The 27,858-nt window shown below is 51.2% G+C and overlaps 2 protein-coding genes across 3 annotated transcripts; one reads left to right on the top strand and one right to left on the bottom strand.

Annotated features, from left to right (window-relative positions):
- C1H22orf23 (chromosome 1 C22orf23 homolog) lies at nucleotides 1-4,472 on the top strand. The gene is made up of 6 exons (XM_013947725.2): nucleotides 1-112; nucleotides 587-649; nucleotides 1,184-1,372; nucleotides 1,842-1,976; nucleotides 3,179-3,279; nucleotides 3,556-4,472. Exons 1-6 carry the CDS (start codon nucleotides 1-3, stop codon nucleotides 3,658-3,660), a joined length of 705 nt encoding a protein of 234 aa, XP_013803179.1. The 3' UTR covers nucleotides 3,661-4,472.
- Nucleotides 50-27,858, bottom strand: MICALL1 (MICAL like 1). 2 transcript variants are annotated; one of them, XM_067309650.1, is made up of 16 exons: nucleotides 27,640-27,858; nucleotides 20,692-20,740; nucleotides 18,668-18,809; nucleotides 17,243-17,346; nucleotides 16,327-16,463; nucleotides 13,473-14,047; nucleotides 12,879-12,942; nucleotides 11,350-11,735; nucleotides 10,525-11,003; nucleotides 9,703-9,837; nucleotides 9,199-9,325; nucleotides 8,748-8,838; nucleotides 8,269-8,342; nucleotides 7,790-7,904; nucleotides 6,741-6,787; nucleotides 50-124 (listed from the first exon to the last, which is right to left on the bottom strand). In XM_067309650.1, the coding sequence occupies exons 1-16, from the start codon at nucleotides 27,783-27,785 to the stop codon at nucleotides 78-80; spliced, it is 2,718 nt and encodes a 905-aa protein (XP_067165751.1). In that variant the 5' UTR covers nucleotides 27,786-27,858; the 3' UTR covers nucleotides 50-77. The 2 variants fall into 2 exon arrangements, with proteins under 2 accessions (XP_067165751.1, XP_067165745.1); XM_067309644.1 differs by lacking the exon at nucleotides 50-124 and adding an exon at nucleotides 4,462-6,436.

Genomic DNA, 27,858 nt, shown 5'->3' with positions numbered 1-27,858 from the left:
ATGTCGTCCCGAGAAGGAAGAAGGTCAGCACCAGCTGCGGCCAAAGGAGCTCACTTCTGGCACCCTCCCGGGACAGCTCAGTACAGCCGGGAAACCCAGGAGCTGCTGAAAGGTAACGAGGGGCCTGAAAGAAGTGAAGAACTGGAGTAAGCACCAGCACCCTACGCCTCCTGCTGCGCTTCCTGTCTCTCCAGCTTCTGTCCTGACTTTGTGTGCCACACACATCACTGTAGCATTTGGCTCTGGTTATTACTGCTTCTATATAGCAACTGTGTGGCCAGTTTCGAAAAGAAAATCTTTCCTGAAATAAAACACTACACCTAGTTCTTCCCCGGAGGGAGAGCTGAGAGAGAACCACACAGAGCAGATGCTAGACATGTCACTGAACATATCTACATTTGAATGTCCTGGTGTGATGTTTCTGAAATTGCAAAATAATTTGATCTCCCCCTTTTGGATTTTGATTTGTAAGTAGAGATTTTCCCCAGGGCTGATTTACCAAGCCAGTCCACCTGTCCTAGCTGCTAAAGGTGAATAGTGGAGCCCTCTCAGGCTGTGGTCTTCACAGATACACTGTGTTTTTCAGCAATGATGGATGAGTCCAAGCTTACAAGTTTCCAGAGGAGGCACCTGATGGACTGCGTGAAACGTGAGTAATATCCATCTTGATCTCCACCCTTTGCTGTTGAGTTTGTGTTGCTTACCATGAGACAGAGAGCATTGGCCTACAGACTACTTGGATGGTCAAGAAACAAATGAATGGGCAGTACCTGGGAGGAAATCATGTTCTTGTCAGCATTGGGTCCCACCTAACTCTCCTGATCTCTGTTTTCATACATTGTAGTGGAAACTGTTCTCATACAGAAAACTGTCCAACCTCCGCCTGCCTCTTCCTCTCACTGCCTTACTTTTGCCTTTAAAATAGCGGTATAGCTGCCTCTGACGTCGTACTGGGCGAGGTGTCCCCAAGGGTCTATCCAGGGAATGAAACATAATGGTGGGACTTCAACCAGTCTTTCTCGTGTCAGTATGAACCAATAACCAGGTAAGACATCTATGGTACCTGGGATCTTTGCTCACTGTACTCCAGTGGATCACTAGACAGACCTTCTGCTGGTCCAGGGCCGTCAAGCCATAGGCTCCTCTGTGTTTGACTTAGCAATATTTTCCCTTTGATCTCCAGGAGGAGATACCCTGCCCCTCCAGTGCAACCCCACATGCAGCAAACACCCACAGCCTGCAGAGACTGCCTTCTCTCCCCCAAAGCTTTGTCTGCCAGGCAGGCTTCCAGCTAAACCACATCTTCGACCTGCCAAGATCTGCCAGGCAGGAGATGCCTATACCCGAGAGAAATTCAAGCCACAGGCAAGGCGTAAGTCAGAAAACATCACTAATAAATAAATCCTGCTGCCCAGTCCCTTACATCCATGTGCTGTTTGCAATCTCAGCAACCTTTGGGGGATTTCTTAATTGCTCTTCATCCTCACACTGTCTCCAAAGATGCATAAAAAGAGAGCTCTGAGGGAACATCTCCTGTAAATGCTCATTGACTTCTGCCTGCTGGCTAGGAGAATGATAGGTGATAGGAACTCATGTAATCCTTGCCTAAGAAGGGAGTACTATGTATTTTTCTAGTTTATAAATGTTAATCAGACCTTTGATGTCAGTTTGGTTTACTCTTCACCACAAGTACATCTGTGTAGTGCTGTGCGATTCAGTCTGGGGATGAGCTATCATTAACATAATGCTTCTTCTGCCATCATTTGGAGAGAAGCAATGTGGCCAGTCTCCTTCCTGAGGAGACAGGCTGCTAATGATTTTCTTTTCTTTGGCATTCACAGGAGATTTGGAAAAGGAGAAGCAAAGGCTCCAAAATATCTTGGCGACAGGGAAGGATGTGGTGGAGCACAAAGTGAAGCAGACACTGGTTCAGACAAAGGAAGAGGAGACACCTGAGGTTGACCGGTTTGAAGAATGTATGTAAAGGATGCTAGAGTGAGGCACATGGGGAAGCCTGGGAACTCAGCAGCCTCTAAGAGCTGGGGTAGCAGACCATGTAGCCAGTAATCTGAAGCCCATTGTGGAAGGAGGCACAAAGCCCATTTTCCAAGGGAAAGGACTTTTTGCTGTGATGCTGATCTAGCTTTCCTAGCAGAGTTTATATTGCAAAGATTTGCTGGCAGATTCAAGCTCTCTGGATTGCCCATACAAAATCTACTCTGTTGGCACAGGAATGCCTTAGTGGTTTGCAGGGGTAACCTCGGCAGAAAGCCCAGGTACTGTGGATCCTTTTTCCAACCAGTGTAGCTCCATGTAGACTAGGACTTTTGCCAGCCTGAGTGTGGTTTGGGCTCTGTTTTCTTTCACTCCCAAGTCAGTGCAGTTACACTAGCAAAGCTTAAATATAGAGAAGAATTTTAGGTAGTGATGTACTTTGGCTTACAGAGTCTTCTGGGGTGGCAAAACCCTGCCTTATAACTCTGTGTGCCTGAAACTTCAATGCACGTGTGTACCCCAGCTAGCTCTTCCTTAACAAGGGTAGCACAAAGAATGACAACACTCAAATAATGCGTTTGCAAGGGGTGGTTTGGTCTCTGATGCAGGGAAACCAGTGTGGTTGGCTTCACATATGCTTTGGCTGCTATAAAACTTGTCTCAGACTCACTGTTGTCCTTGACACATCTAAAGTACTCATGTGCTGTGCTGTGTCAGGTGTTGGTCCAGGAACTGGCTGCAGGTCTGTGCTGCAAAAAAGCAGCTAAAGTGCTTCTGTGCTTGAGCTAGTCCTGCGACCAAATATGGTTGTGGTTACTTGGTGCTGCACTTCAACTAATGAACATCAACAGATTCAAGCAGATTGTCTCCATGCACAGACTGGATAAAATGCCTGCAAGCAACAGTGTTGTCTGTATGAAGAAAACTAGAAAGTTACTGTTCTGGCAAGGTGGAGAAAGGGGCTAGGGGCATGGGGGAAGTATTCCTGTTACGTAAAGGACTGCTGAGATATTTTGGTGACATGGGCAAGATAATTGTTAGAGCAGATATCACCCTTCCCCTGGTGGGACCTCCATTGCAGTGAAGCTAGTAAGTTGGGGGTTCAGAGCTAAACAGAAAGGTGTTTGCTTGCCTTTTGGCTGAATCCTGTTTGCACAGCATTTTCTCTTCTCCTTGGGCTTAGTGGTGAACGAAGTTCAGGAGAGGAAGGAGTTCCTGGCAGAGATGGAAGCTTTAGGACAGGGCAAGAAGTATCGAGGGATTGTCCTCACTGAAATCTCGCAGGTACGTGAGGGCCCTGGGGACATTGGCAATACAGCATGTCGAGGGACTCCCTGGTGTTAGAAATCTTAGCCCTCTGATAAGCAAGTGGGGAGGGAGGGGCAGAGAGCTGAGTGTTCTCTTTCATGGCATGGGACAGGAGTGAATTTAGGGGATGGGAGGAAGAGAAGGCATGTAACTTAATCTAGGGAAGAAGAACCTTTGTTCTTGGGTTTGGCAAAAAAAAGTAAGTGCTCCTGGCATTCTCACCACTCAGCCCTTTCCCTTTGCGCTTTGCAGAAACTGTGGGAGATGGAGATGATTGACAAGAAGAGAAGTGAGGAAATGAGAGAGATCACAACAAAAGACTTTCCCATTGGGAACAAATCTGATTCCCATGGCTAGGCCCAGAAAAAACACCAGAACAATTTGGTCCCACCTCTTCTTCCCTTACCATCAGAGTCTCAAGGGCTGGTCTGTGCTTGTTCATTTCTCAAGGATCCCCTTGAAGAGGGGGCAGTACCACCTGCTGCCTAAAGCCAGAAGGCAAGAACAATTTATGCACAGCTGGTGACAGAAGAAAGTTGTTGTAAAATCCTACCCACGCACCAGATCCCTTCTGCAAGGGGAAGTCTTGCTCAACAATATTAAGGAGATGAAAACATACAGGAGTAGACTTTATGACAAAGCAGAGCCTCCTTTTGGCTGTGCAATGCTGCAGAGCACAACAATTCACAGAGAAAAAAATGTCACGCCTTTTTTCCATTCAACCCAAAGCCTGGAGGTTTCTAGTTACAGTAAGATGCTAACATGAGTGTTACTGTCTACATCTATGACCTACTTCTGTCTGCATGTCTCTGGGAATGGCTGTGCTGGCAGGTGGCAGGGAAGAAGATGCACTGAGTGGCCTCACACAAACACAATACACAGCTTCTAATATTACTGTACTTCAGAGTGATTGTGTGCATCAGCAAACTACTCAGCAACAGTTAAAATAGGCAGGTGCTCAGGAACACAGCTGCGCTGAGAAGGGAGAGGCAATTTCAGCTCAGGGCTTTCTGCTCTTGCTATGTGCAGGCTCGCTGTGGTTTTCTTGGTTTTATCTGCTTTTTAGTAATACTTTGTCAACCACTCCCCAAAGCCAGGCAGCACACCCTGTCCCTGCAACAGCGTGAGTGCAGAAAGGAATAAAAACCTAAGCCATGATCAGTTTTTAACTCCAAGATTTCTTTTATTTCTGCTCAGGTGAATGGAAATCACAGAGTTAGTACAGTGTAACTTACAAATCAAAGTTCTGACCAGGAGCGAGGCCAAGGGGGATCAGGTTGCAGCAATCCCGATGGCCTTTGGCAACGGTGACATGACAGCAGGCTCCGAAGCGAATTTGCTTCTTGGAGAAGACTTGTGCTTTGGGATCTCTCCTTCCCTACCACTGCTCCTGATCAGCTAGCTGGGGTATGGCAAGAGTGAAATGGCATCACCAGCGTGGGGCTGAGCTTGCCAGCTCCCACCCATCGGGGCCACGCTGGGACTGAGGTGAAGTTCAGGTCCCTCAGGTTTGGGGAAACAGGGATCCCTTTCTAGAATGCTACACCAGCCATGCTGCAAGGCACTGCTCTAAGGGAGAGTGTTTTGGATAAAGCCTGTTGGATTTTTAGAAGGGACTGCAGCAGTTTGCTCGGGGCTGGTATTTCTAATTTGCTAACGAGAAGGCATGACAAACAGCTGACCAAACAAACAGCCATGAAACTCAGTGTCTAATTCAGACTGATTGAACAACTCAATAAATAGCTCCTCGCCTTGGAGGAGAAGGCAGGAAACAAAAGAAAAAGGAAGGAAGAAGGGATGGCTGGAAGAATACCATTCCCCCATTCCTTCCTCCAACATACACACACACACGTGCGCGCACGCACACACACATGACAAATAAAATAAGGGTTTAAAAAATTTTGGGTGGGTTTGAATTCATCTAGTAAAGGAGGTGTAAAAAATAACCAGCCAACCCCTTGTTGCACACCTTTAAAGTATATACAGACAAAGCTGGGGAAAGGACAGTTGTGACCCGTGACCCTTTCCCCAGCTGCTCAAGGGTGGCAATGGTGAGCAGGGGCACAAGCTGCCCCTTGCCGGCACTAAGTAAATCTTGCGCTTTTCTGCCCTTTTCTGGAAAAGGAATGTTCCTCCCTCCCCATAAAGGCAGCAGAGTCAGTCTGTTTAGCAGCAGCAGGGGGGGGTAAGATGTCCTGAGTAGGGTGTATAGGCCACATCCTAGCAGAAGTACATTATCCCCTTGGGTCCTCTTAGCCTTCTAATGGAGTTTGCCCAGCCCTGGCACTGGAGGGAGAAAAATCTTCAGTGGGAGGGGAAATCTCAAAATAAATAGGGCACCAGTTTGTTTTTTTTTTGGCTATGTCTCTAGGACCTTGTGATGTGGGAGTGTTTTTTTTAACATTTTAGTTTAGGCCAGTAAAACCCAAAGAATCCTGCTTCTAAGGTCAGAGTTTTCTCCTAAAGTTAAAATTGGGACAGGAAAGAGACAAGAGCGGGAGGGCAAGGAGGGACAGTCAGGCCCAGTTCCCTCCTGGTGGGGGTTGGAGGCACATAGAACTGTCACAGTTAGAGCGGAGGAAAGGGAGGGGGGCAGTTAGTGCAAGTTTTCCCACAAACACCAAACTCCTTGGCTTACTTCTCAGTTAATAACAGAAACACACAACAGGGTAACATTTCTGAAAAGCTAATCCATCTTCTCCCCACCTTGTTAGCAAGGCTTTGCAGAGGGGAAGGAGCACTGTCACTCTCCTCCGCTGGACCCCTCCACAGCCTCAGAAAGGGGAGCACTGTGGTCAGACTCCCCTGCTCCGGGCAGAGGGCTGGTGGCTCCCCGGGGAGGCGTCAGCTCCGGTGCCTAGGGAGGGAGCGATGGGGGAGAGGCGCAGCTTCTGGAGAGATGTGAGGAGAGTGGAGGGACACAAGCCCTTCCTGACAGGTCTCCCAGCCAGCTGCAGGGACCGCAGGGCAGTCGGACAGCACATCCCTCCCACTGCTGGCATTCCCCTGCTCTAGCTCTTCTCCTTGGACGACTTGCTCTTGGAGTCATGCTTGTTGCCCAGCAGCTTAAGCACCTTCATGGGCTTGAATTTGCCTTTCTTCTTGCTCTCAGCCTCAGTCTCCTTGTGAAATTCTGGGGTTGCAAAATGGGGTTGTTACTATGTGATGCTGATGGTTGTACACACACACATACATGACAACAGAGGCAGAGGTGAAAGCAATGAATCAAAGCTCTCCACTGCATGCACACTTGTTTCTGTGACAACAGGACTGCACAGCATGACTGTGCCCCAAAACTTAATGGCCCTACAGGAAAGGCTCCAGAGGCTGCAGAGCACAATCTCTCCTTCTGCACAAAATCTGATGAATGGTTAATGCTGCCCCTTGCTGGGGTCTGCAGCAAAATCATAACTAAAACCTTCCTGATCATTTCTTACCTTTCTTTTTAATCATGGCTTCTAGCATTTTATCTTCCTCCTCTTCCCTGAAAGAAACAGTGGGAAATAGGTCAGCAATTCTGCCCTAAAAACAGCTGCTGTATTGTTTAAAGCTAGAGAACCTCCTACTTATAAGCCACAGAGGGGCGGATCCACTACTGTCTCGCGAGCCTTTGCTGCTATGAAGGTCAATCCCACATACTGTAAATGCTGCCCTGTCTTTCCCACACAAGCCATTCAAAGAGAAAAAGACTGGGAAGCCTGGGAAAGACCTGTCAGCAACAGGGACATTTTGGGACACCCCCTGCGAAGGTGTGCTCTCTCCCCCTCAACCTGACCTCCCCATAAACAGCACGTAGACAGGGGCTAATTGAGCATGCGCCAACTAAGACCTGTCTAGCATGCAAATATGACTATGAGTCAATCATCTCCCCCCCATAAATAGGGGGCAGCCCAGAGCCCCTTGAGCTCTCCTGCACAGCAGCAGGCTGCACTGCAGAACCTCCTCTTGAGCAGGGACGCCTTTCAAGGTTACTCCTCGAGATTGAGAGATTCCTCACCCACGACAGATCCTCAGTAAGTGATGAATAGCATGCTGAAACTTTGCAAACTTCATGAAACTTTGCTAAATTATATCTCTGATTGATTGTGCACATAATCCCTCAGACATAAACCGTTGACCAAGTCTGAGACTAGGATCGGATCCAGCCACACCTAGCCTCCTTGCAGGAGGAGTTCGGAAAGCAAGTGGGTCCATTCTGAACCTCATGACTCAATGGGAGGGTCTCCTTTGCACTTGCATCTGACCCTGTCCTTCATGCAGTAAATAACCGAGTGAACCTCGCCAATTGAATCTCATTAAATCATTCTTATTTACGGCTGAACTTTGTTAAGTCACTATCTTAAGTCACTGCAGTAAACATAGTGCTGCTTCTCTCTTACAAATGAAGTGCATCACTCATCTGCGACACCCCCACATGCAGCTCAAGTGGCACAGGGTCAGAAGGGCCATTCCCTTCCCCTCTTCCCCAGCTCATCTCACTCCTCACCTCTGCCGGTCCTCATCCAGGCAGTTCACGATGGCATTCCTCTGCTCAATGATGGTCACCAGCTCCTGCATCAGCACCTTCTCCCTCACTCGGTCCTCATCAGTCCAGTCTTTCTCTACCCACCCGAGCCCCCAAAGAAGGACAGGCAATTAAATGACTGAAGGAGCTCTGAATTTGGCACTGGCGCTTGAGCCAGTCACCTGCAAAAGCAATCCCCTTCTATTCTATCGTGCTGCAGGGCCAGCTGGGCTAGGGGTGGTGTGAAGGGACAACCCAGTACTTGGCATCCATGGGGCAAAGGGAACATCTCCCTGCCCAGGGCTGTGGCAGGTGATCAGATGGGGCAGTGTCTCCAAAGTCAGCTGAATGCACTGGCCTCCCTAAAGATCTGGCTCTCTCCTCCAGAGACCTGCCACAACAGAAGGGAGATGAAGTTCCAGGGAAAAATGGGGATAACTACACCCAGAATGATGCTTTACCTGGCTTGTTCAGGAGGCAACGCAGTTCATACTCCACATCTGACTGCCGCTGCTCCAGGTTCTGCTGCTTGAAGCTGCAAGGGAAGGGGACACTGCTGGGAAGCCGTTGCAAGGCTCCAGAGGAGCAGAACATCATCCCACAATACAAGGCGGGCTAGCAAAGAACCACCAAGATCCTGGTCTTATCCTGTATAGCACAAGGGCCAAGCACCCAGGGAGCCTAGCCCCAGCAGGTACCAATCCCAGCTGCTCAAGGCCTTCCTGGAGGAGATGCTGCAGGTGCTCTGGCCATCAGTGACTTGCAGTGTGTCAGTTCTGTTTGGAGACAGAGCAAAGCCTGCCTGCTTGCCCTCTACCCCCAAGTTCTCCAGGCAAGGAGGCCATGTCAGACCCTCCACTGGAAGCATGATTTTGGGAGGGCTGAGATGGGGCTCCCAGCAGCAGGGTCAGCGCCTCCCCCCATGCACACACACACTCACATGTAGATGAGCTCCGATTCGTGGCGCACCAGCATGTGCTTCTCATGGATGAGTTTGAACCAGTCCACCAGCAGGCTGTCCTCAGGACTGTCTGCCAAGCAAAGGGACAATTCAGAGCCATCCCTAGCCCCATATGATCCTGGCACCATGCAGCAGGCTGGGCTCTGCCAAGCCGAGGCAGCCACCTAGAATCAACCCGACCTCAGCTGGCTTCTGAGCCCAAAGAGACCTTCCCTCCTCGCCACCCCCCTTATCATTTCCTCTTGTTTTAGGGAAATTTTCATGTCAAGGGTATGGCTGTGAACTTCCTGGAGCCCAGTGCAGCCACTTGTGCTCCCCTATCCCCAGCATCAACAGGGAGCAAGTCACGGCTGCAATCTGCCCTGCTGGAGACAGGACAGCCCTAGGGTCCATCCTGTCCCACAGTCAAAGGACAGCACAGCCCACGTACCATTCTCGGCACTGCGAAGTTTCTCCTCCAAGGCCACACCGCGGTGCTCCAGCTGGTCCAGCTGGTGTTCAATGGCATCCATCTCCCCATAGATGTCTTCCTCAGGGATGTACTGATCTGTTTGCACCTGCCGAGCCACACAGCAGAGACCTCCTTTCACCATCAACCTCCAGTTTCTAGGGGTAACCCTAAGGCTGGTCTATACTGAGTGGGGGACAAAGGACACTCCACCTAAGAGATGATCGCAAACCCCACCCGACCCTGAAATAAAGGGAGACCAGGATGCTGCCATCAATGGAGTCTAGCCTAGACGTCACCCTCCCCACATACAGTCTCATGCTGTGGTCCCTACCTGCTCATGCATCAGTAGGGCACCTATACATCTGCCCCCCCAATGCTGGCTGCATGCCAAGAGGGCAACTCAGGGCTTAGCAACCAGATCTGCAGCCCTGGGGGATGGTATAGAGCTGGCTTTTGCCACCCTGCTCCTGAGGGCCTTTTTACCTTGCGTTTGATCAGTGGGAAACCGTGACCTGGTGCAGGAGGACGCACTGGCTTGGAGCCCTTGGGAGGTTTCTTTGCGGAGGGAGAGGTAGCAGGTGATGGCTTCCGGTTGAAGGGGTTCTCTTTGCAGGAAGACTGGAGCAAGGGACAAAGGGAGATATATGAGGCTCCAGAAAAGCAAAGGGATACAGTATCCCAAGGCTAGGACTCGGCAGACAGCTTCTAGGACGAATATAGCATTGACCTTCATCAGCATCCTAGTCATGGGGCTGTGAGCTGCTGTCCTCCCAGTTTGTTCACTGGACAACAACAAAGCCAGCAGGTCACAACTGTCAGAGGGATGCACCTTCCCCCAAAAGTTCCTCTCTAAAATAGGCATGGCTTTCCATCATCATCATGCACCCCCAAGACAAAGATTTACAGCCCTTGCCACTGAAGCTTATCCCATGTCACTATAGATGCTTGTCCTTGCGTTTGCTATTGCTCCCTCTCTTTCCTAGCTGTGCTAACCTCTCTGGCCTCAGTAATGTTAGTTGACAGCAAGTTCTCCAGCCTCTCTCTCCAGCATGCTGAATTATTTTCCTTCATGGTTCCCTTCCTATTTGCTCTGATTCCACAGCATCCTGCCTCTTCTTTAGCACATGGGGCAAGCAGAGTAAGCTCGGCCACCATTTAACTAGCACACGCCTGCAGGTTGCTTTCAGGGGGTCACATATCAAACCTATGAAGGGCAAGCCCAGCCTTGTGCTCCACACTGTGACCAAGGGATGAAGGGAGGTGAAAAGGACGCAGATATGGATGGGAGGAAAGTCACCATCTCACCTTCAGCTGTGGCTTGGGTGAGAAGGGTGGCTGAGGACTCGCGGCACCCCTATCTGAAGCCAAGAGGATCGGTGTAGGGCTAGCCCCAGCAGGAGGCTTGGGAGGCAGCCGGCTGGGGCTGGTCTTTAAATTGCCAGCAGAGGCACTCCTGTTTGCGTGTGGGGTGCTGGGCTGTGCTTCACCGCTGAAGCTGGTCAGTTCGCTGGAGGAGGAGAAGGAGGAGTTGGTGGAGAGGCTGCCTGGGGCAGCAGGGCTTTCGCTGGAAGAGACACTGGCCAGCGGGGTTTCAGTGCTAGAGGTCTTGGCAGCCGTCGGCGTATGGACAGTGGGCTCGGAGGAGCTTTTGGGCACTGAGGCCTCATCAGCGTCACCCAGCACCTTGGCTGAACTCTCAGAGTTGATGCTCTCGAGGCTGAGGGCTGGAGATGGGGTGGAGGATGATGGCTCGGAGTGTGACAGTCTGGAGATGGGGTGGTGAGCTGCAAAGCAAAGGGAGAGCTCAGGGAGGAAGGGGGCAGCTGGGAGAGAAGGGCAAGTATGTGTTGGAGGTGGGGTGGTGAGCACAAAGGGAACCAGCATCTGGCTTTCTCTTCAGAGAGGGCAGAAGGGACCCTCCAGAGCAAAGGTCTTACCTACAGACCCTCGGTGCTCCAGTGGGGGAGAGAGGATGTGTTTAGCACAAGGCCCAGCACAATTGTCACTGCATAAATGCCTGGCCCACCAGTGTAAGGCAGAGGCTTCTGGGAAGCAGGAGCTCAAAGGGGCTGCACTGGGTTTGAGGAGGTGGGGGCAAGGTTACGTAGGGGTGAGGGTGGGGAAGCTCACCTAGCGGGGAAGCACTGGGGGCTTGTGGAGCTGGTCGCTTCTTCGCCTTTGGGCTGCTGGTGGGGGTGATGCCATACCAGGGGTGGAGGGGCCTGGCAGCAGTCTCACTCTGCTCCTGCTCAGGAGTGCTCTTTTGGGTGGCAGCATTCTCTTCTTCCCTGTCATCCTCCTCCTCAAAGGGATTGTATGGTTTGGGCTCTGCAGCATTAGACCTGCTTTCCTCACTCTTGGCTTTCCCCACCTCTTCCCCATCCTCCTCCTCTGAAGTCCTGCTTGGAGTCTCATGGCTGCTGCCAGGGGGAGGAGGGGGAGCTGGCTTCTTCTTGGGCTCTGCTTGCACTAGGGCCATCCATGGTGGGTCCTTGGCTCTCGCAGCAGCTCCAGTGCTGGGAGAACAACAGAGAGAGAAAGAGAGAGGTGTCAGGGAGCAGAGATGAGCAGGGAGGTCAAGACATGGGAGAAGGACTTAGTCCTCAAGGGAAAGGATGGAGGTAGCAGGATGTCTCCCATATAGGAGCAGGATTCTCATTTGAGGCTGGCCATAGTCTTCTCCAGACACAAACTGCCTTGTTCTCTGTGGTGGGTTGAGGACAAATCTAAGGGCTTGAGGGAAAGGCAGCCCATGTCACTCACACACTGGGCCAAGCACTTTGGTTTCTAAATATTAGTCTCCATCTGCTAAGCAGCAGTAAAGGCTGAGCTTTATGGGGACAGCTGTTCTTCTCTCCCCAACACAGTCTTCCCCAGCAGCAAGGTGACACCATTCACAGACCCAGCTCTGCTCAGCAGGTTGTGAATGGAGTCAGAGCCAAGATTAGATATCTGCCCTCTGCTGTCACATTCACTTCCTACACTTCAAAGGGCCATTTATCACCTTATTGTCCACATCTCCAAGGGACAGATCCTTCTTTGCTAACTCCTGCAGCTGGAAGCACTGTTGCTCCTTTGGGGGCACAGTCCATGGCAAGCAACCCTGTCCCATGGCACAGTGAATCACCGCTCATCAGGAAAGCTGCGGTTACTTTCTGTGTACACCCACTCCTTGGTCACTGCAAACACAAGGTGCAGTGTGTTTGTGCAACCTCTGCCCCAAGAACAGGCAAGAATGAGATCAACACCAGTCCCTGCAGGTTCCTAAGTAACAGCCAGATAGGTGTAAAGGATCCTAATTGTAGCCAAATACCCACAAAGTCCTTGCACTGGATGTTTCCCTGGACAAACCCTCCACAAGGCAGTTGAGTGTCCCCTTTTCAGCAGCCACTGACAGGGCCACTGCAGAAGACACTTGGCAGTCCGTACGCACCCCAGAAACACATTTCCAAAAGTCCCCAAGCTCTTTACAAACCCTAAGGGACAAAGTCTCTCAGAGGTATGGACAAACACAAGTCAGGGAAAAGATCTGATCATGGCCTACACCCTCCCAAGAGGCAGAGACTGGTGGAGGTGGGAAAGTAGTCCACAGCTGAGCTGTCCTCACAGCCCTACCTCACTATGGAGTTTCCAGGTGATCTGCAAACAGAAGGACGTACCGATCAGAGGAGCAGGGTCTCCCTCGGGGTTTTGGGACAGGGGGACTGGGTTCAGGTACCCTACCTAGAAAGACACAGGGTCAGACTGTCACAACACAGAAAGGACATTAGGAAAGAGGTTAAATCAACACAAGGCGCCTCTTACATATCTCCCTGCAGAAGGTGCTGGCTGTTCTCACTCCCTGAAAATCTTGTGGCATTTCCCCCACAGTCGGGGCAATCAGTCTCCTCCAAATACCCCCTTTGTCTTTTTTCCCCACCCCACCCTTGGAGTTGCACCTGGAGAACCAACATGCTCCTCTGCCCCCACTCCTGAAAACTGCTTGAGCACTGCCACCTTCCCTCCACACTGGCCGCACCCTCTGGAAATCTCCACAGAAATACAGGGGAGCAGGCAGGTGTGAAACCTTATGCTGCTCTGTCTGCTCCAGGGACAACTGGTAGATGAAGGCTCAGTGACTGAGCCTGAGATTAATTGGAGGCAGAAGGGTGTCAGGCTGCAGAGAAGGAAAGAAACTCATCCAACCTGCAGCTGACTGCCTTGGCTGCTGTGGAAGTGGGCAATACCCCTGTGCTGCCATTGTGCTCTCTCACCGTTCACCATGCCAGGCCCACACTCGCTGGCCTCGCTCTGGATGGTGGATCTGGGCCGTGGGACAGGGTGAGAGGTTGGAGGGGAGAGGGTTGACGGATCCGTGGCCCTCCTTGGGGCAGGGATTGGCCGAGTGTCTTTGAGTTGTCCATCCAGCGAGCTGGCTTTGTCCTGGCTGGGCACTGAGGGCTTGCTGGGAAGAGGAGGTTTTGGAGGAATTTGGGAGATGGATGTCCCACTTCCTGTGTGGGCAGGAGGCATCCATGTCTCTGCTTTGCTGGGTGAGCTGTCCTTTTCCGCCGCCATCCCCTCTGCAGCCACCTGGGTCTCTGCAGTGTTCTCTGCGGAGTCACTGATGTCCTTCCCCACCTCCGCTCCTATGGGGATTGTGTCCTCACCCACGCTGCCAGCCCCAAATTCAGTTCTTAGCTCTGGCGACTGCCGGTCTGGGCTGGGCCTTCCATCTGCCTTCCTGCTCACAGCCAATTTACCACGATGCTGCATGCACACAAAAGTCCCCGCCTCCGGCCCAGGCTTGTACGACCCTGGGAGCAACGTGCTGGAGCACTCCTTACACCTGCCAACAAGAAGTCAGAGCCCTGTGAGACGAGGGATGCCATCCTGCCTTAAGGGAAAACAAGAGGGCTAAGAAGAAATGCTTGGACTGGCATTTGGGCAATCCCTGTGGGGTGATGAGGGTTAATTCCCACCTCTGTTACTAAATCCTAGCACGATCTTGGGAAAGTCATTCAGGAAAGGAGAGAAACATAAAAACATCACTATGCCACTGTATGAGCCCATGGTGAGCTCATAATTCAAACACTGCGTGCATTTGGGTCCCTCTCTCAGCTCAGAAAGGATATAGTAGACACGGAAGGGCAACAGCTATTATCAGAGCTATGGAGAGGTTTCTGGCCTGAGTAGAATGGGATTTGACTGGCTGGAAAAGACATAGCTGGTGGAGGATATGAGAGAGCACTACGAAATCACAGGCAGCCCTGAGAGCAGGGGAAGGGACTGACCATTCACAGACAAGAACTAGGGAGCACCAACTGAAGTTAGGAAGCAGTTGTTTCAGAACTAGTACAGGCAGGTACTCCCCCTGCAAAGCACAGGAAGGCTACTGGGCTACTTGCTATGATCTTGTGGTGGCCAAGGGTCCAGATAGGTTCAAAAAACTGGCAGATGTATTTGGAAAAAAAAATCCACTGAGAACTAAAGAAAATGATAACATTTCTGACTCAAGAACTCCCTCAGCTGGATGCTTGAAGAGCAGTCAAGAGAAGTATTATACATGCCTAGGCTGTTCTTACGCTCACCCTCACAGGTATTGATCATTGGCCCCTATCAAAGACAGGGCTTTAGGCTGGAAGGACCCAGGAATGATCCAGTATGGCCCTTCTTGCACTTACTGTGCCTTGACTATTGAAATGGGGTTAATAACTTTCCCATCCTTCTTCCTCTGCCACATGTTCTTGGATCATCTACAGTTTCCCCACCGAGCCTTTGACTCCTCCCTAATGCAGCCCTCAGGTGCCACTGTAACACACAACGCTAGCAACCAAGTCAGCCCTTTTCCACCTGGGAAGGGGGAAAGATAGTATATGTGCAGCAGAGCTGAGGGCAAGGGGCCAATCAAGCACTCCCATGAAAACCAAGATTGTTTCTTCTTGTCTGAATACCTGGCGCTCATAGCAGCTGGCTGCCCTACACTGCAATCAGATAATTTGGGTGAGGAATTCTGCTCTGGATGTCCAGTTGACTGGTATTTACTTTGAAATGCAGAGCAGTAATGTGACGACACAGTGAGGATGAGGAGGAGGGGCATGATGAAACAAAGAGGTAACAAGTTTGGACAAGGGGAAAAAGAGGTTTGTTTTGGTTTTATCTCAGTCAACCCACAGAACGTGCTGCCACAGGACGTTCCCAAGCAAACAGTGCCCATGAATCAGCAGAAAAAAGACAAGGAAAGCACAAGGAGACAAAACATTCAGAATAAAATTACAGGGATCTCGCTGCTAAGTCTGAAAGGCCATGAGCTGTGCCAAGAAACACACTGCACTTCTCCTATTCCTGGCTTATGAGTGTTGTTACACCCACATGCCAAAGCTCCTGCTTTTGACCCAGCTGCAGAGGGAAAGTGTGACAGGCCCCAGCTCAGCACCCATTTTTGATGCTGTGTTTCTATGACACACCCCAGGTTGGCATCACCACAGCAAGGAAAGCAAAGTGAAATGACTTCGCAAGTGCTGCAGGTAAAAACCTGCACCCAGGGAGTAACCACAGAGCAGATAACGTCTAATCTCTTGTTTCTCGGTTTGGTAACAGCTTGCAGCTCTCCACATGCTCCCCTGAGAGCTCAGCATCACCCCAGGCAGTGCTGGAACCTGTATATCCAGTTGAGGCCGTGGAACGTGGGAGGAAGGGGCTCTGCGGGTCTAAGGTCCTGGCTTGGACCTCATGGGAAGAGGAGGGTGCTTGGTAGGAAGGTGGAAGAGCAAAGAGGCAGAACATCCTGGTTATGAGGGTGGGAGAAGCACAAGGGGCTGGGAATCCAGCTCAGTGAAGTGCAGTAGAGCAGGGGAGGCAGGGAGCATGGGGGAGGCAAGAGGCACATGGCTGGACATGAGGAGCTAGTAAGATCCATGGGACAAGGTGCTGGTAGGATGCAGGCAGGCAAATGTACCCTCTTCAGTCTCATTTTGAGGACTGTCATTGAATCCCCTTCCCTTGATGCTCCACATTGTCTAAGGACACGGACACACAAAGATGGGGTCTGGCTGGCTGTGGGCCATGCCAGTTTGCCTGGCAGCGCTGAGGAGAGCAGTCATCCCACCAGGCCTGGCCGCAACATACCTGAAGCACTGGCGGTGGTAGAGCTTGCCCTCTGCCAGGTAGCGCTGGACCAGATGGACGTGCTGCTGGCAGGCCGTGCAGGTACTGCTGAGTGTGGTACGCTGAGACCGCTCTGCTGGGTCCAAGGTGGCATCATCCTGAGACGCAACACAAGGGGAGCTCAGCATAGGGGGCTGCAATCGGCTCCCCGGCCGCCTGCCACAGGGAGCTGTGGGCTCCTCCAGAGCAGCTGCTCTCCCGTGCAAGGCCTGCCTCTGAGCACTTGTGGCACAGCTCAGGAGCTGACCTTGGGGTCTAACAATGCACACACAGCACAGCTGCCCTCGAGTCCAGGCACAGGCAGGCCGCCTCTTCCCAAATTAGAAGGGATCACCTTGATACCCTGTGTATCCCTCCAGAAGGTGCCTTGCCCCTAACTAGAGGCAGGACTGAAGGGATGCAGAAGGACTACGCTAAACCCCAGGCAGCAGGGACCTGAGGGGGAAACCCTCTCTCTTCACAAGACAGGCCAACCCAGATACCTGCTAAACCCTGAATTAAAGGGCTGAGGAGGAAAAAGGCATCTCCTCTGCTCATCTAATCCCACAGCCTGCATTCCTGCTCCCTTCCTCACCCACAGGGTTATTCTCCCTTAGCAGGAGGGCGTTTGTGCCCTCCTTGTGCTCAGGGAACCTTCCAGCACCAATCCCCTCACCCTCTTGCCTGCCACAGACCAATTTTGGTCCACAGACCCCTGGAAAGAAAGTGCTCTCTCAGCTGGGTCCCCCAAGCCACCGATACTAAAAACACCTCTCCTACCTTAAAACACATGGTCAGCCCCCTGTACAGAGCCATCCCACTGTCTCTCTCACCTCCTCAGCCACAGCATGGGGAGGACTGCTGCCTCAGGCTAGCTTTGAATCAAGAAATTAGGTACCTGTGGTGCCGGGGGACTCTCGACCGCAGCCACAGGCTTCTTGTGGGACAGTAGAGGAGGCGACACAGCAGCAGCTGGGCGCTTCATAGGCGGAGGGACTCTGGCTGGAGACAGAGACAGAATGCAAGGAGGATCAGGCACGGACAAGAACGGTGACTCATGCAACGCATGTGGGGGAAGGGGAGGAAAAAAAAATCATCCAGCCTTATGACACAGGACGGGACTTGCCGCTCCTCACACTTCAGTGCCTATTTTAGGGGGAAGAGACACACACGATCTAATAACGGGTTGGCCACGAGGCTGACAGAGAGTCTGGTCCTACTGTAGAACCCCTGCTGTCCTAGGGACACCAGTCTGTCACTGTGATTTAATTTACCCATCGAATGCCACTTGGTTTCCTCATAAATAACTCCCTAAGTAACACTTAAAGTCCAGAGTGCCCTGGCTGGCTGCTACAGTATCACTGTTGCTTACTGGGCCCCAGGGCCCCTGGGGGCTGACAGCAGGTCTGTGAAGCATCCCTTGCCCCTGTCAGGGCTGGCACTCACACACACCAGTCCCCAAAGGGAGTCCTCAGTTGGGCGGTGAGCCTTATTGGAGAAGTGCTTGTGTATAAGTGTGTGGAAGAGGTTTATTTGATGCTGTGGTTGACGTGGTATAACTGGGGAGCACAGCAGAGGAGAGATGAGTTGATTTAAGACGCTCCACTCCTGTTCCCCTCCCCTTATCCTTCAGCCACTTTGAACTTACCAATGCGATAAAAACTACCTGCGGGAGGGGAGTTGCCTACCTAGCTTTCTCCCATTTTAGTGAGTTAAAGCAGATCACAGAGGGGTCTGATACGTTGCAGAGGTGACCAAACCCAAGTGGCAGGAATGCAGCGTGGAGGGAGGAGAAACAAGGTGTTCCTCTTTCAGTGGCACTGAGCTGTTCAGTCATTCCCTACCTCTCGTGAAACCTCACCCTACCCCACTCACCATCTAGGCCCTCCCCAGCAGGATCAGTGAGATCCAGGAGACGCGGCTGCTACCCAGTCCTCTCCCCTTCCCCCCAGACACAGGCAGCTCCAGTTTCCCCACAGAAAGCAGAGAGCATGGGTGCTCTCTCTGTTCACTGACTCCAGAGCCATGAGCCTTTGGACATCTGCCCTCCAAGTTGTGGGTAAATGCTGCTGAACTCCAAAACCACAACACAGAGCTCCTTCCTAGATGCCAGTCTCTCCTCCCACAAAGCCTGATATCTGAACGCAGTGCACTCCATGCACAGAAAAGGAAGCTCTGTAGTGGGAAAAGGAAACTCTGATAAATTCAATGCCCTGGGGATGGAGGGAATACAGTAGACTTCTGTCAGCACATGGCACTGCTGGCTTTCCCTTACAGCCAAATGGGAGCAAGCTGGAAGCCACAGGGGTGGAAGGACACTCACCTTGGCTGGGGTTGTTGAAATGGTTGTAGTACTGAGACACGTAAGTCATGATGCTGAGGCAGTCGGGGACTTTCATGGAGACCATGTCATTGGGATCTAGGAGGGCTGGGATGCCCAGCTCCCGCTCTGCCAATTCAAAGGCCTGCAGGAATGGCAGAGAAAAGTAATAAGGAGAAAAAAATGATGCCCTCTGAAAAATCACATAGAAATCAAGCTGTAAGGCCCTGGGGAAGATTAAGATGTGAACCTAGGGCTTCCCTGACAGACAGAGGCTCCCAGACGTGCTGCCTGACTGTGAAGAAGGCATCAAAGCAAGAGAGCAAATTACTACATTTGCCCTTTCCTCAAAGTCATTTCAGCTGCCTGTGCCCTGCAGCTCCTACTCAAGTGATCTTGGCATTCCGCACCAGGATGGGGAAGGTGACTCTCAGCAGGTCTCAGCACTGAAAAGGCAGTGTCTTTTCAACCTGTGAATTGGGCACAATACCAGAGCCCTCAAGCAACAGCCTGGCAGAGCCTTGGCTAGCACTGTGAAGGGGCCAGGGCTGGCAGGTACTTCCAGGTGTTGGCAGTTGACCTGCTCCAGCAGTATGGTCAAACACCAGCTTTGCTAAGCAGTGTCCTTGCCTACCCCAAATGCTGAGCCCACAGAAACCCAGACCCTGCTTGACCTTTCAGGCTCTGGGGTGCCAGGTCCTCCCCTCCTGCCATTAATGCCAAGGGGACTCCAAGCATCCCTGCTCAAGAACCAGCAGCTTGCCACACACAAGACACTTTATGCTTCTTGTCACAAGGTTACTGTCATTTCTGCTTGCTGAGACACAGGAGGGCAACACAAGTCCTGCAATTACATGCATGACTGCTTGGGAGGAAGGAGTTTGGGAAGAAAATAGCAGTTTAAGTGCTTCCTACTTAGCAGTGTATGTGGGTTATTGGCAACACAAAAACACTGACCATCCTTTGGTTGTGCTGAGGGCAGTGTACCCAACCACAGTGATCTCTGAGGGAGGGGGGCAGTGAGATTGTGGCAGGGACTGAGGAGAAAGTGAGGTAGGAGGGGACAGGAGTGGTGTAAATGGCAGGATATCAGATGCAGGACACTTTGGTAGTAGGTGAAGACCAAAGGCCTCCAGGGCACAGGATGCTGTGCAGGGTGTGGGATGTAAAGAAAGTGAATGTTAGGGATATGCAGTAATTGGGGGTGTAAATGCCCACTGTGGACACCCAGCTGTGCCCAGCCTGACTTTGAGCAGGTTGCTTGGACAAACCTTTCTGGTCACAAGACTGCAAATGGCAAGGAGCAATGAGTGACCCCAGCATAGGCAAGAAATCATTGTGTGGCTCTCAAACAGGAAAAGATAGCTGCTAACAGTTGAAAGGGGCCAACTGATCACTGAAAGGACCCACATGGAAAGCCCTAAACCTGAAAACCCAAATGACCTAGCTCAGCTTCCCCTGGGAAGGTGGGCCTGCTGAAGATGACCTAAGTCTCTCCACTGAGTCCCAGATGGAGATGGGGCAATTAGGTCTTTCTTTCAGCAAAGAAAGAGGCAACTGCTGCTTTATCCCACTCTTAGCCCCTGGTCTTGGGTGTCTTCCTAGTCTCTGCTGCCTGCTTATGCTGTTGGCTCCAACTGCCCCAACCAGCAGGGGAACATCACAGACCAGCTGAGGTTCAGTGCCACCTTCCTCTCTGCTTGGGCCTGGAGTCACATTAGCTTCCTGCTTCCACTGCCTGGCAAGTGCGGAACAGCTGAGATCAAGATGTTGCACCATTTTAACCTTCCTTTGAGATGTCGTCTTGGCAACTACCAGGATAACCACCTTATCTTCTCTTCAGTGCAGGCTGGAAGCTGATGTTTCAGATTCTCTCATGTTTCCAGAGAAGTTCCTGCCTGTCACTTACAAACATAGATTTTTTCTCACCCTCTTCCCACTGTCAAGTCCTCCCACATCACATGACCTCCATCATTTCATTTCTCATGTCCCTTTTCCCTTCTCTGCATGGTACAACAGGAACTTACCAAGCGGTTGTTCTCATAGACATCATCCTTGGAGAGAGAATCAAAGTCTCTGGAGAGAAAGCACAGACAAGCAACATGAGATGGGGAGGAAGAGTGTCACACACACACAGGGTCTCAGGACAGCCAACCTTCCTGGGGGGTTGCAACAACTCAATATGTAAGATCCTAGATAATCAAAACCTTGGTAAAATAGATTTCAGACTGTAAAGGGGCAAAGAAACCAAAGGGAAATAATAATTAAAAAAAAAGAAAGCCAGGTCCATACAGGTGGTGGCCAGGAAATTAAAACATCATTCTCAGCTCTCATAACCTACTTATATTGCCCTCATGGTTAAAGGCTGCAGAAATACCAGGGCCACACTGTGATTAGCACCACACATTGCTGCACTAAAGGGCTTACAAATACCGCTCAACATCATCCCAAACTCAGCCCTCTAAGGCCCCTGGCACCAAAAAGGGAGGAGGAAGGGGAACAGGAACCCTCATCTTGAGTGAAAAAGCTGACTGCACTAAATTTCTTCCACCGCAAGTGTCCTTGGACCTCCCCCCTACTACCTCAAGGGATTTGATATCACCCCCAAGATGTGGGGGGAACCCAGGAACCTGCTCCCCTCACATGGTTCCTGCTCTTTCCTCCGAGTGATGGAGATCCTCCCTGCACGCTTCCATCTATGAGCAACTTGGACCAATCCCTCTCACTTCAAAATGTCCTGCCTGCACTACTGCAAATGGCTATGCAGAAGAAGACACCTTAAACCGCACTTCTGTCCTCAATTCCCCACCCCACAACACTCTCAATACTACCTTCTGCCACAAACTTTACAGTTAGACAGCTTTTTGAAAGCAAGGTGCTTGGCTGTGGGGCACAGAGAGTAACCTGGACACTTCTCAACCCTGACAGAGTCTGGCATTTCAGCTGCCCCCTAAGATTCCTTCAGGGAATCATTTAAGCCCAGCCATAGGGATCAACTAGCTGCCTTTGTCGGAGGGGCTGACTGCAGTGGGGGTCAGAGGGCTAAAATGCTCTGCGGGTTTTCAGTAGTGGGGGGAAAGTACAGGAAGGAGTTAGCTGCGTCTGTTGCATGTATGTGTTGGTATGTGTGAAGACAGCACCACACTGCACCAGTTATATAGCCTCTTCCTGTCAAGGATGTCAGCTTTGTTATGAAAAAAACATCATGCAGCAGCTTGGTGTGCCTGTGAGCTAGATTCACAGGCGAGGAGACAGCCCAGACAGGTTCAGGGCTGGATGAAATGAATCCAGAGACAGGTGCCAAAGCTTGAGAGACTGACCCAGAAAGAAACTGAGATCAAATTTGCCAAGTTAATATCATGTCAAAGGGCTGAATGATGTGGTCTGTGCCTTCTTCCTCCTTTAGGGAAGCTGGGGTTTCCCTCTTGTTCATGAGGACGTGGCTGGGGGGGGGGGGTCACAGATCCCCCAGGGCTCAGTTTCAAGGGCTGTGATCTTCTCAGCTGTATCTACATCACACCTGCTTGACTGATACCTCCCACTGCTGTTAGCCTCATATTGGACTCTGTAGGGATGCCGGGCACTGTATTCTTTAGGGATTAGACAATTCAGATTAGTGGGGATATGTAGATACCTCAAAGACTACAATAACATACCCCTGTGCATGCAGGATTTGGGAGAGACGGTGAATCCTCAGTTGTATTTCTGCTGAGAGTTGTTCGAGGACTCTGGGTCCCACCCTTCCTCCACCTCCATTTGGATTTTATTGCATTTTCCTGCAACACCTACCAAACCTGTTCAGGCGCTGTGGCTCTCGGACTCTTCCTGCAACTCCAGGAACTCCCCTAGTCTCCATGGGAGCCTGCAGAGCAGAGCCCTGGTGCTGCACGGCAAGGCAACTGGCCCCCCCTCAGGGTCACTCGTGTGACTTTCCCAATGCTGCAGAGGAAGCCCGTGACTGAGCTCAAAAAGATTTTCCCAGCTGCCACTGACACCATAAAATTATACTTCCTCTCTTCAAAAGCAATAGGCTGCTGGTGCTGTTTCCTCCAAGATAAACGAAACAGAAAATCCAGTTGCTGCTGCAAGAGCAAATGCAGCAGATAGGCCAAAGATGGGCTGGACATGCAGCTTTATGTTAAGCACTACCACCTTTCTGAAAGCACATGCAAATACAAGCACAGAACTAAGCCTATTTGAAATATTGCAACTTTTCCTTCTCTACACACTTGTGAGCAAAGTGAAGACTGAATCTGAAACCTTTTATGTAAATACTAGTGTCCTTTTGTATTTATAACTAGTTTCCACTGGGACACATTGTTTCCCCTGCATCTTTTTTTTTTTTTTTTTGCCTGGAGAACTCCCTTAACCTTGCTGTATTTATTTTTTTTCTTTTAAAGAAAACAGCAGCTTGGAAACACAGGAGAAGTGATGACAGCAATGTTATATATCAACTGCTCTCTAAAAAGTAACAACCTTCATTTTGAATGCTCTTGCTTTCAGGATATGGGAGTGGTTCAGATTTGCCTGAAGCTTGAAGATGCCTTGGTGGCCTGGGCCGGGATAGTATTTTTTGACAGACAAAAACATATGTCCATTCCATTCTGCCCCAGCAAACCAGGGCCATTTTAGTAAACCAGCTCAAATCTGCCTGAGAAAGTGGATGGCAGCTGCAAGGATAAGAATCTCAAGATGTAACAGGAGGGCTCCTAAGCAGTGAGGGAATACAAGGATATTCTTTCCACTAAAGCAAGGTAGAAGACTCTCAGCTTTTATCCTAGCTATTAAATTCCATCAGTACGAGGCCTTGGGGGGTCATAGTTTATTCAGTTCCTCTCTGCTGCCTTTTCCAACTCTCTCCCTCTATGAATCAAACAGGGAGCAGGCTTGATCTCCATCACCTCCGACATGAGCACTCCCATTTGCTGCTCTGTCGAGCCACATCCCCATGGCTCCAGGCATGTTTCCCATGATGGTGAGTACTGAGGAGCAAGGAGTGCCGCCTCTCAGGCATGCAGAGAAAGTCAACAGAAACATAGCCCTTTCCTCTCCATATGCTGCCTCCTGTGCAGAAAGACCTCACATCTCACAACTCTGTGACATGTGGCTGCACGTCACTTTATTTCCTTGCCCTGATTTCAGCACCCTTTCATCTGGTCCTGCTCAAGCTCATCTCCTGTCTTGACAAAATACCAGTCCAAAGGATCAGATTTAAGAATAGGAGAAACTCTGGATATCCCAGTTGAACAACTGTCTTGACTCAGCAAACCCCAGCGTTGTAGCATATCCTGGAGTAATATTTCCATGCAAATAGCATCCCAAGTGCTCAGCTAATTAGATACATACAGAGCCACTGAGCACTCTAGGGTTTAGGGCAGCTGCCAGCAAGCACAGCAGACTCAGGGAAGGGGGAAGGGTGTTCTGTACAGCTAAAACCAGAGCAAATTCCTAGATTCCTCAAATATAAATCATGAGCTCTTTAATGGCAACACCGCATAATGAGGCCTTCAGCTTTCCAGACCTTGTCAGGGAAACGCAGGCAGTACACAGGAGGGAACAAATCAGATTTGTGATCCTGCCTGTAACTGAACCCATGACTCCTGGGACACAAAATACCATTTCTAGTGCATGGCCCTCATCTCCTATTTTCTTCAAGTTTCTGGCTCTCTCAGCACTCAAAAGGCATGTGCCGTGCTGTCTTCTTCTTCTCATTCCTGAATGCCAAGTACCTCCCCTAAGCTCTAGAAGGCTGCACGGCTGAGGACACTAGCAGATGCATTTTGCTTCACTAAGCTGCAACAAATGCCTCATAAACATTAATTTCATGCTTTTAGATTTCTAAAGCACTAAACAAACAAACTCATTAAGCCCCACAGTCTACTGTCAAGTTTGCTTAGACACTTCCAGCTTAATTGACAAGGGAAAAGAAGAGATTAAATGTCTCACCCCAAGAACACACAGTCAAAAGTAGAGTCAGGGAGTAAATCCAGGTTTCCTGGGTTGTGCTCAAGGCAACAAGTTTGCCAAAAGAGTGCCTTTATTGCTCTCATTTTACAGATAGGGAGAGAGAGGCAGTGAAATCAAGTGAGGCACGCACAGTTGTGGAGCTACAGTCAGTATGGCCCAAATTCAGGCTTTCAGTCTCCCAGTTAAATATACAGGCCCCCGAAGCATGCAACCTGTCCTTCATGGCCAGTTCAGGACACCTTCGACTGGATACAGCAGACACGGATTACCTCCAGCTTTAGTTGCTTCTTTCAAAAAAACAGTAATCCTAGTGTCTTCAAGAGCCCTGTACAAGTTGCTCTGAAGCTCTCCAAAATAGCATCCTTCTGATGCCATCTGCCTCATTCTAAGGGGATTGTGTTTGAAACAGGAGTTACACTGAAAACTATTCTCAGCCTCACTTATGGATGTTCATATGGCCTCTCCTTCCTTTCATGACACTCTCTTCCTCAGTGTTTCACACACCAGCACAGACACATCCGGAGAGCGCCTGCAGCACAGGTGAGGCATCCAGGCAGGTTCAGACAACCAGGATGGGCACAAACAGCCACAACAGCAGCGAAAGAAAGCCCTATGGAGCTGGGTGCTGGAGAAGCAGTATCACATAGGTACACGAGGGAGCTCCAGTCCAGCTCAGCTCTTGCATGTGACAGGGTGGAAAGTGAGCAAGGAAATGGGGAAGCAGCTGAATACAGATGAACTTCAGCCCCTTTGACTCAAGCCACTGGGAGCAGTGTGGTTGACTCACAGGGGCTAGAAGAACCCATCACAAAAGAAGACCATGCAAAGTCAGAAAAGTATTTGCAGATCCCTGCCAAGTCCCACTACTGAGCTGACTGAAAGCATTTTAGAAGAAAAGGAAGGCGACCAGTTTTCCTCTGCCATCAGATTTACTGCTTCTGATCCAAACTTCCCACTTCCAAAACAGGACAGGCTGAAGAAGCTGGAATCAGATGAAATGATGCTACTCCTGATCATCCTCTGAAAATCCTTCCACAACATGCCATGTCCTTGTAAGGCCCTGGGTTTTGCCTTTACAATACAGCTCATGCAGAGTAACTGTGAAGCATTTAGTTAGGACATCTGTCAGGAATAGATTTAAGCCCACTGACAACTTAATAGCAGTGGCTGCTGCTTAATGGAATGGTAAATATGGTTAATAGGAAACCATCAGGTGGTTTTAGTGGTGCTTATTGGAAGTTTTTGCTGATCCTTCTTGTTTGATCCTTGTTCTTTTTCAGTTGTCAGTTGCTGTGGCACTCCCCAAAAGTCAGAAACATAGGAGGTACTGGTAATCCTGTCCTTTAACTTGCCCATTCCTCTCAAGCAGCCCAGGCTGAGGCACACAGCAGACTCAAGGCTGGCAACATTTTCAGAGGCTCTGTCCTACCTAGTCAGAACAAACTACACCACACAGGAGCTGCTGTGACACAAGACCACTCAGCTACCTTAAGACCCAGAAGGAAGCAAACACGTTGGATGCCTTGGCTCTCAGTGGTTTCTAACTACCACACCGAGGATTCTGTGGTGACCGCTTGAAACATGTCAGACAGCAGTTTGATTTCTAGCCCACTTGTTCAGCTTCTGCCTGTAAGAATACAATCCTGCTTTGCCCTCTCATGGCACCACGGCTCCACAGCAGCAACACTGCTGACCCTCGTCCTGCTATAGATTGCCCATCTTTATTACCTGTGATAAAAGGCCACTCAGGAGCTGCCTCAGAAAAGAGGATTTGGTCAATCCAGGAAACCTTGGACAATGGCAGGAAGAAGAACCAGTCAAGGAGCAGAACATGAGAGGAAATATGATGCCATTTATGGGATGTGAAGGCCTTGCAAACAGGTGAGGAGCGTGCCTGCGTACCGGGGGCATGGGAAGTGTGTGGTGAAGCCTAGCTGGATTGCTAGGGCTACCAAAGATTAGGGCAGAGAAGAGGTGGATTTCCAGCAGCATCAGGGCACGCAGGGTTACAGTGGCAGGTTGGAGCAGATTCCTTCCATCTGCTTAACCAGTTTCTCCAGGATGGCGGTATGCCCCCTAGCAATCCCAAACTCACCAGCCTCATTAAACTCCCATTCCCTCATGTCTCAGAGCCACCCCCCAAAAGGAAGATGGACAGAGGAAACTGAATTCTAGTCACTTCTTGGCAGAGGCCATCAGGACTTCATATCCCTGCTGGTATTCCCTATTTCTTACTTGCACTGCAGCTTTCATGGAAAACAGCCCAGAAGCAACTGCAAGAAGCAGCCTGGTTCCTGGACCAGCAACTTATGGCTTGGCTGGCAGAGACCATGCAGGTGGACTCTCATTAGCAGGGCTGAGAGCCTCAGCAACCTGGGAAAAGGTCCCTGGGAGAGCCTCCCTCATATCGATGTGAAGTCTCCCCCCCATCATCCCTCTTCTCTTAGGGCACCACTTCCAGCTGAGTTTACAGCCGCGTATTATCACCTCTAACTGGAGGCAAGGCCTAGGACTAGGCTTCACCACAGGCTTTCCACGCTCTCCCTGCCTTAAATCTCATCATGCTCCATGTTAACGCTGGCCTCAGCCCTTCTCTGGGCTCAGATCAGAAAGTCGCCCGCTGAAACATCTCATCCTTCTTCCTGGTACGGAGCGACTTCGGCGGGTGGCAAACGCAGCACCACCGCCGCCGGGGAGCCCCACATAGGTGCCCAGTCGGGGAGGATCCCACCGGGGCCATTCCTCCCTCCCAGCCCAGCCCTTACAGAGCGCTTCCCTACGGCTCTGCGCGCCCTTCCCGAGCGGCTCAGGAGGAGCCCCGCACCGGCACCCCCGCCACGGCCTCCCGGGCCAGAGCCCCGGCCCGGGGCAGCGCGGCCCGGCCGCGGGCGGAGGCGCCTCCCGGCCCGCCGCCGCCGCGCCCCGCGGCGCCCCGCCCGGCGCGGCGGCCCAGGCGAGGCCGGTGCGTCGCGGCCTGCGCCGCCGCCGCCGCCGCCGCGGCTACTCACAGCAGGTCGGGCCGGTGCCGGTGGAGGATGGCGCAGAAGGCCAGGCCGTCGCGGAAGGAGGCGCTGAGGTCGCGGATCTCCACGCCGCGGTAGCCCTCGCACTGCCGGCGGCACCAGGCTTGCAGGGCGCCCCGCGGACCCGACATGGGGGCGGCCGCTCCGCCAGCCGCCGCCGCCGCTGCGCGCCTTCGGGCGGGACGGGGACGGGGACGGGGGCGG

Source organism: Apteryx mantelli, chromosome 1, assembly GCF_036417845.1.
Source record: "Apteryx mantelli isolate bAptMan1 chromosome 1, bAptMan1.hap1, whole genome shotgun sequence".
In the NCBI taxonomy this organism is placed as follows: domain Eukaryota; kingdom Metazoa; phylum Chordata; class Aves; order Apterygiformes; family Apterygidae; genus Apteryx; species Apteryx mantelli.
This window is presented reverse-complemented; position numbering and strand designations above follow the sequence as displayed.

Coding starts and splice junctions, on each gene's coding strand:
- C1H22orf23 (XM_013947725.2), top strand. CDS start 1: ATGTCGTCCCGAGAAGGAAGAAGGTCAGCACCAGCTGCGGCCAAAGGA. Junction 1,373..1,841: donor ATTCAAGCCACAGGCAAGGC/GTAAGTCAGAAA, acceptor TGGCATTCACAG/GAGATTTGGAAAAGGAGAAG. Junction 1,977..3,178: donor GGTTGACCGGTTTGAAGAAT/GTATGTAAAGGA, acceptor CCTTGGGCTTAG/TGGTGAACGAAGTTCAGGAG.
- MICALL1 (XM_067309644.1), bottom strand. CDS start 27,785: ATGTCGGGTCCGCGGGGCGCCCTGCAAGCCTGGTGCCGCCGGCAGTGC. Junction 18,810..20,691: donor TCTATGAGAACAACCGCTTG/GTAAGTTCCTGT, acceptor CCATTCCTGCAG/GCCTTTGAATTGGCAGAGCG. Junction 9,326..9,702: donor TCCCACTGATCAAACGCAAG/GTAAAAAGGCCC, acceptor GTGGCTCGGCAG/GTGCAAACAGATCAGTACAT.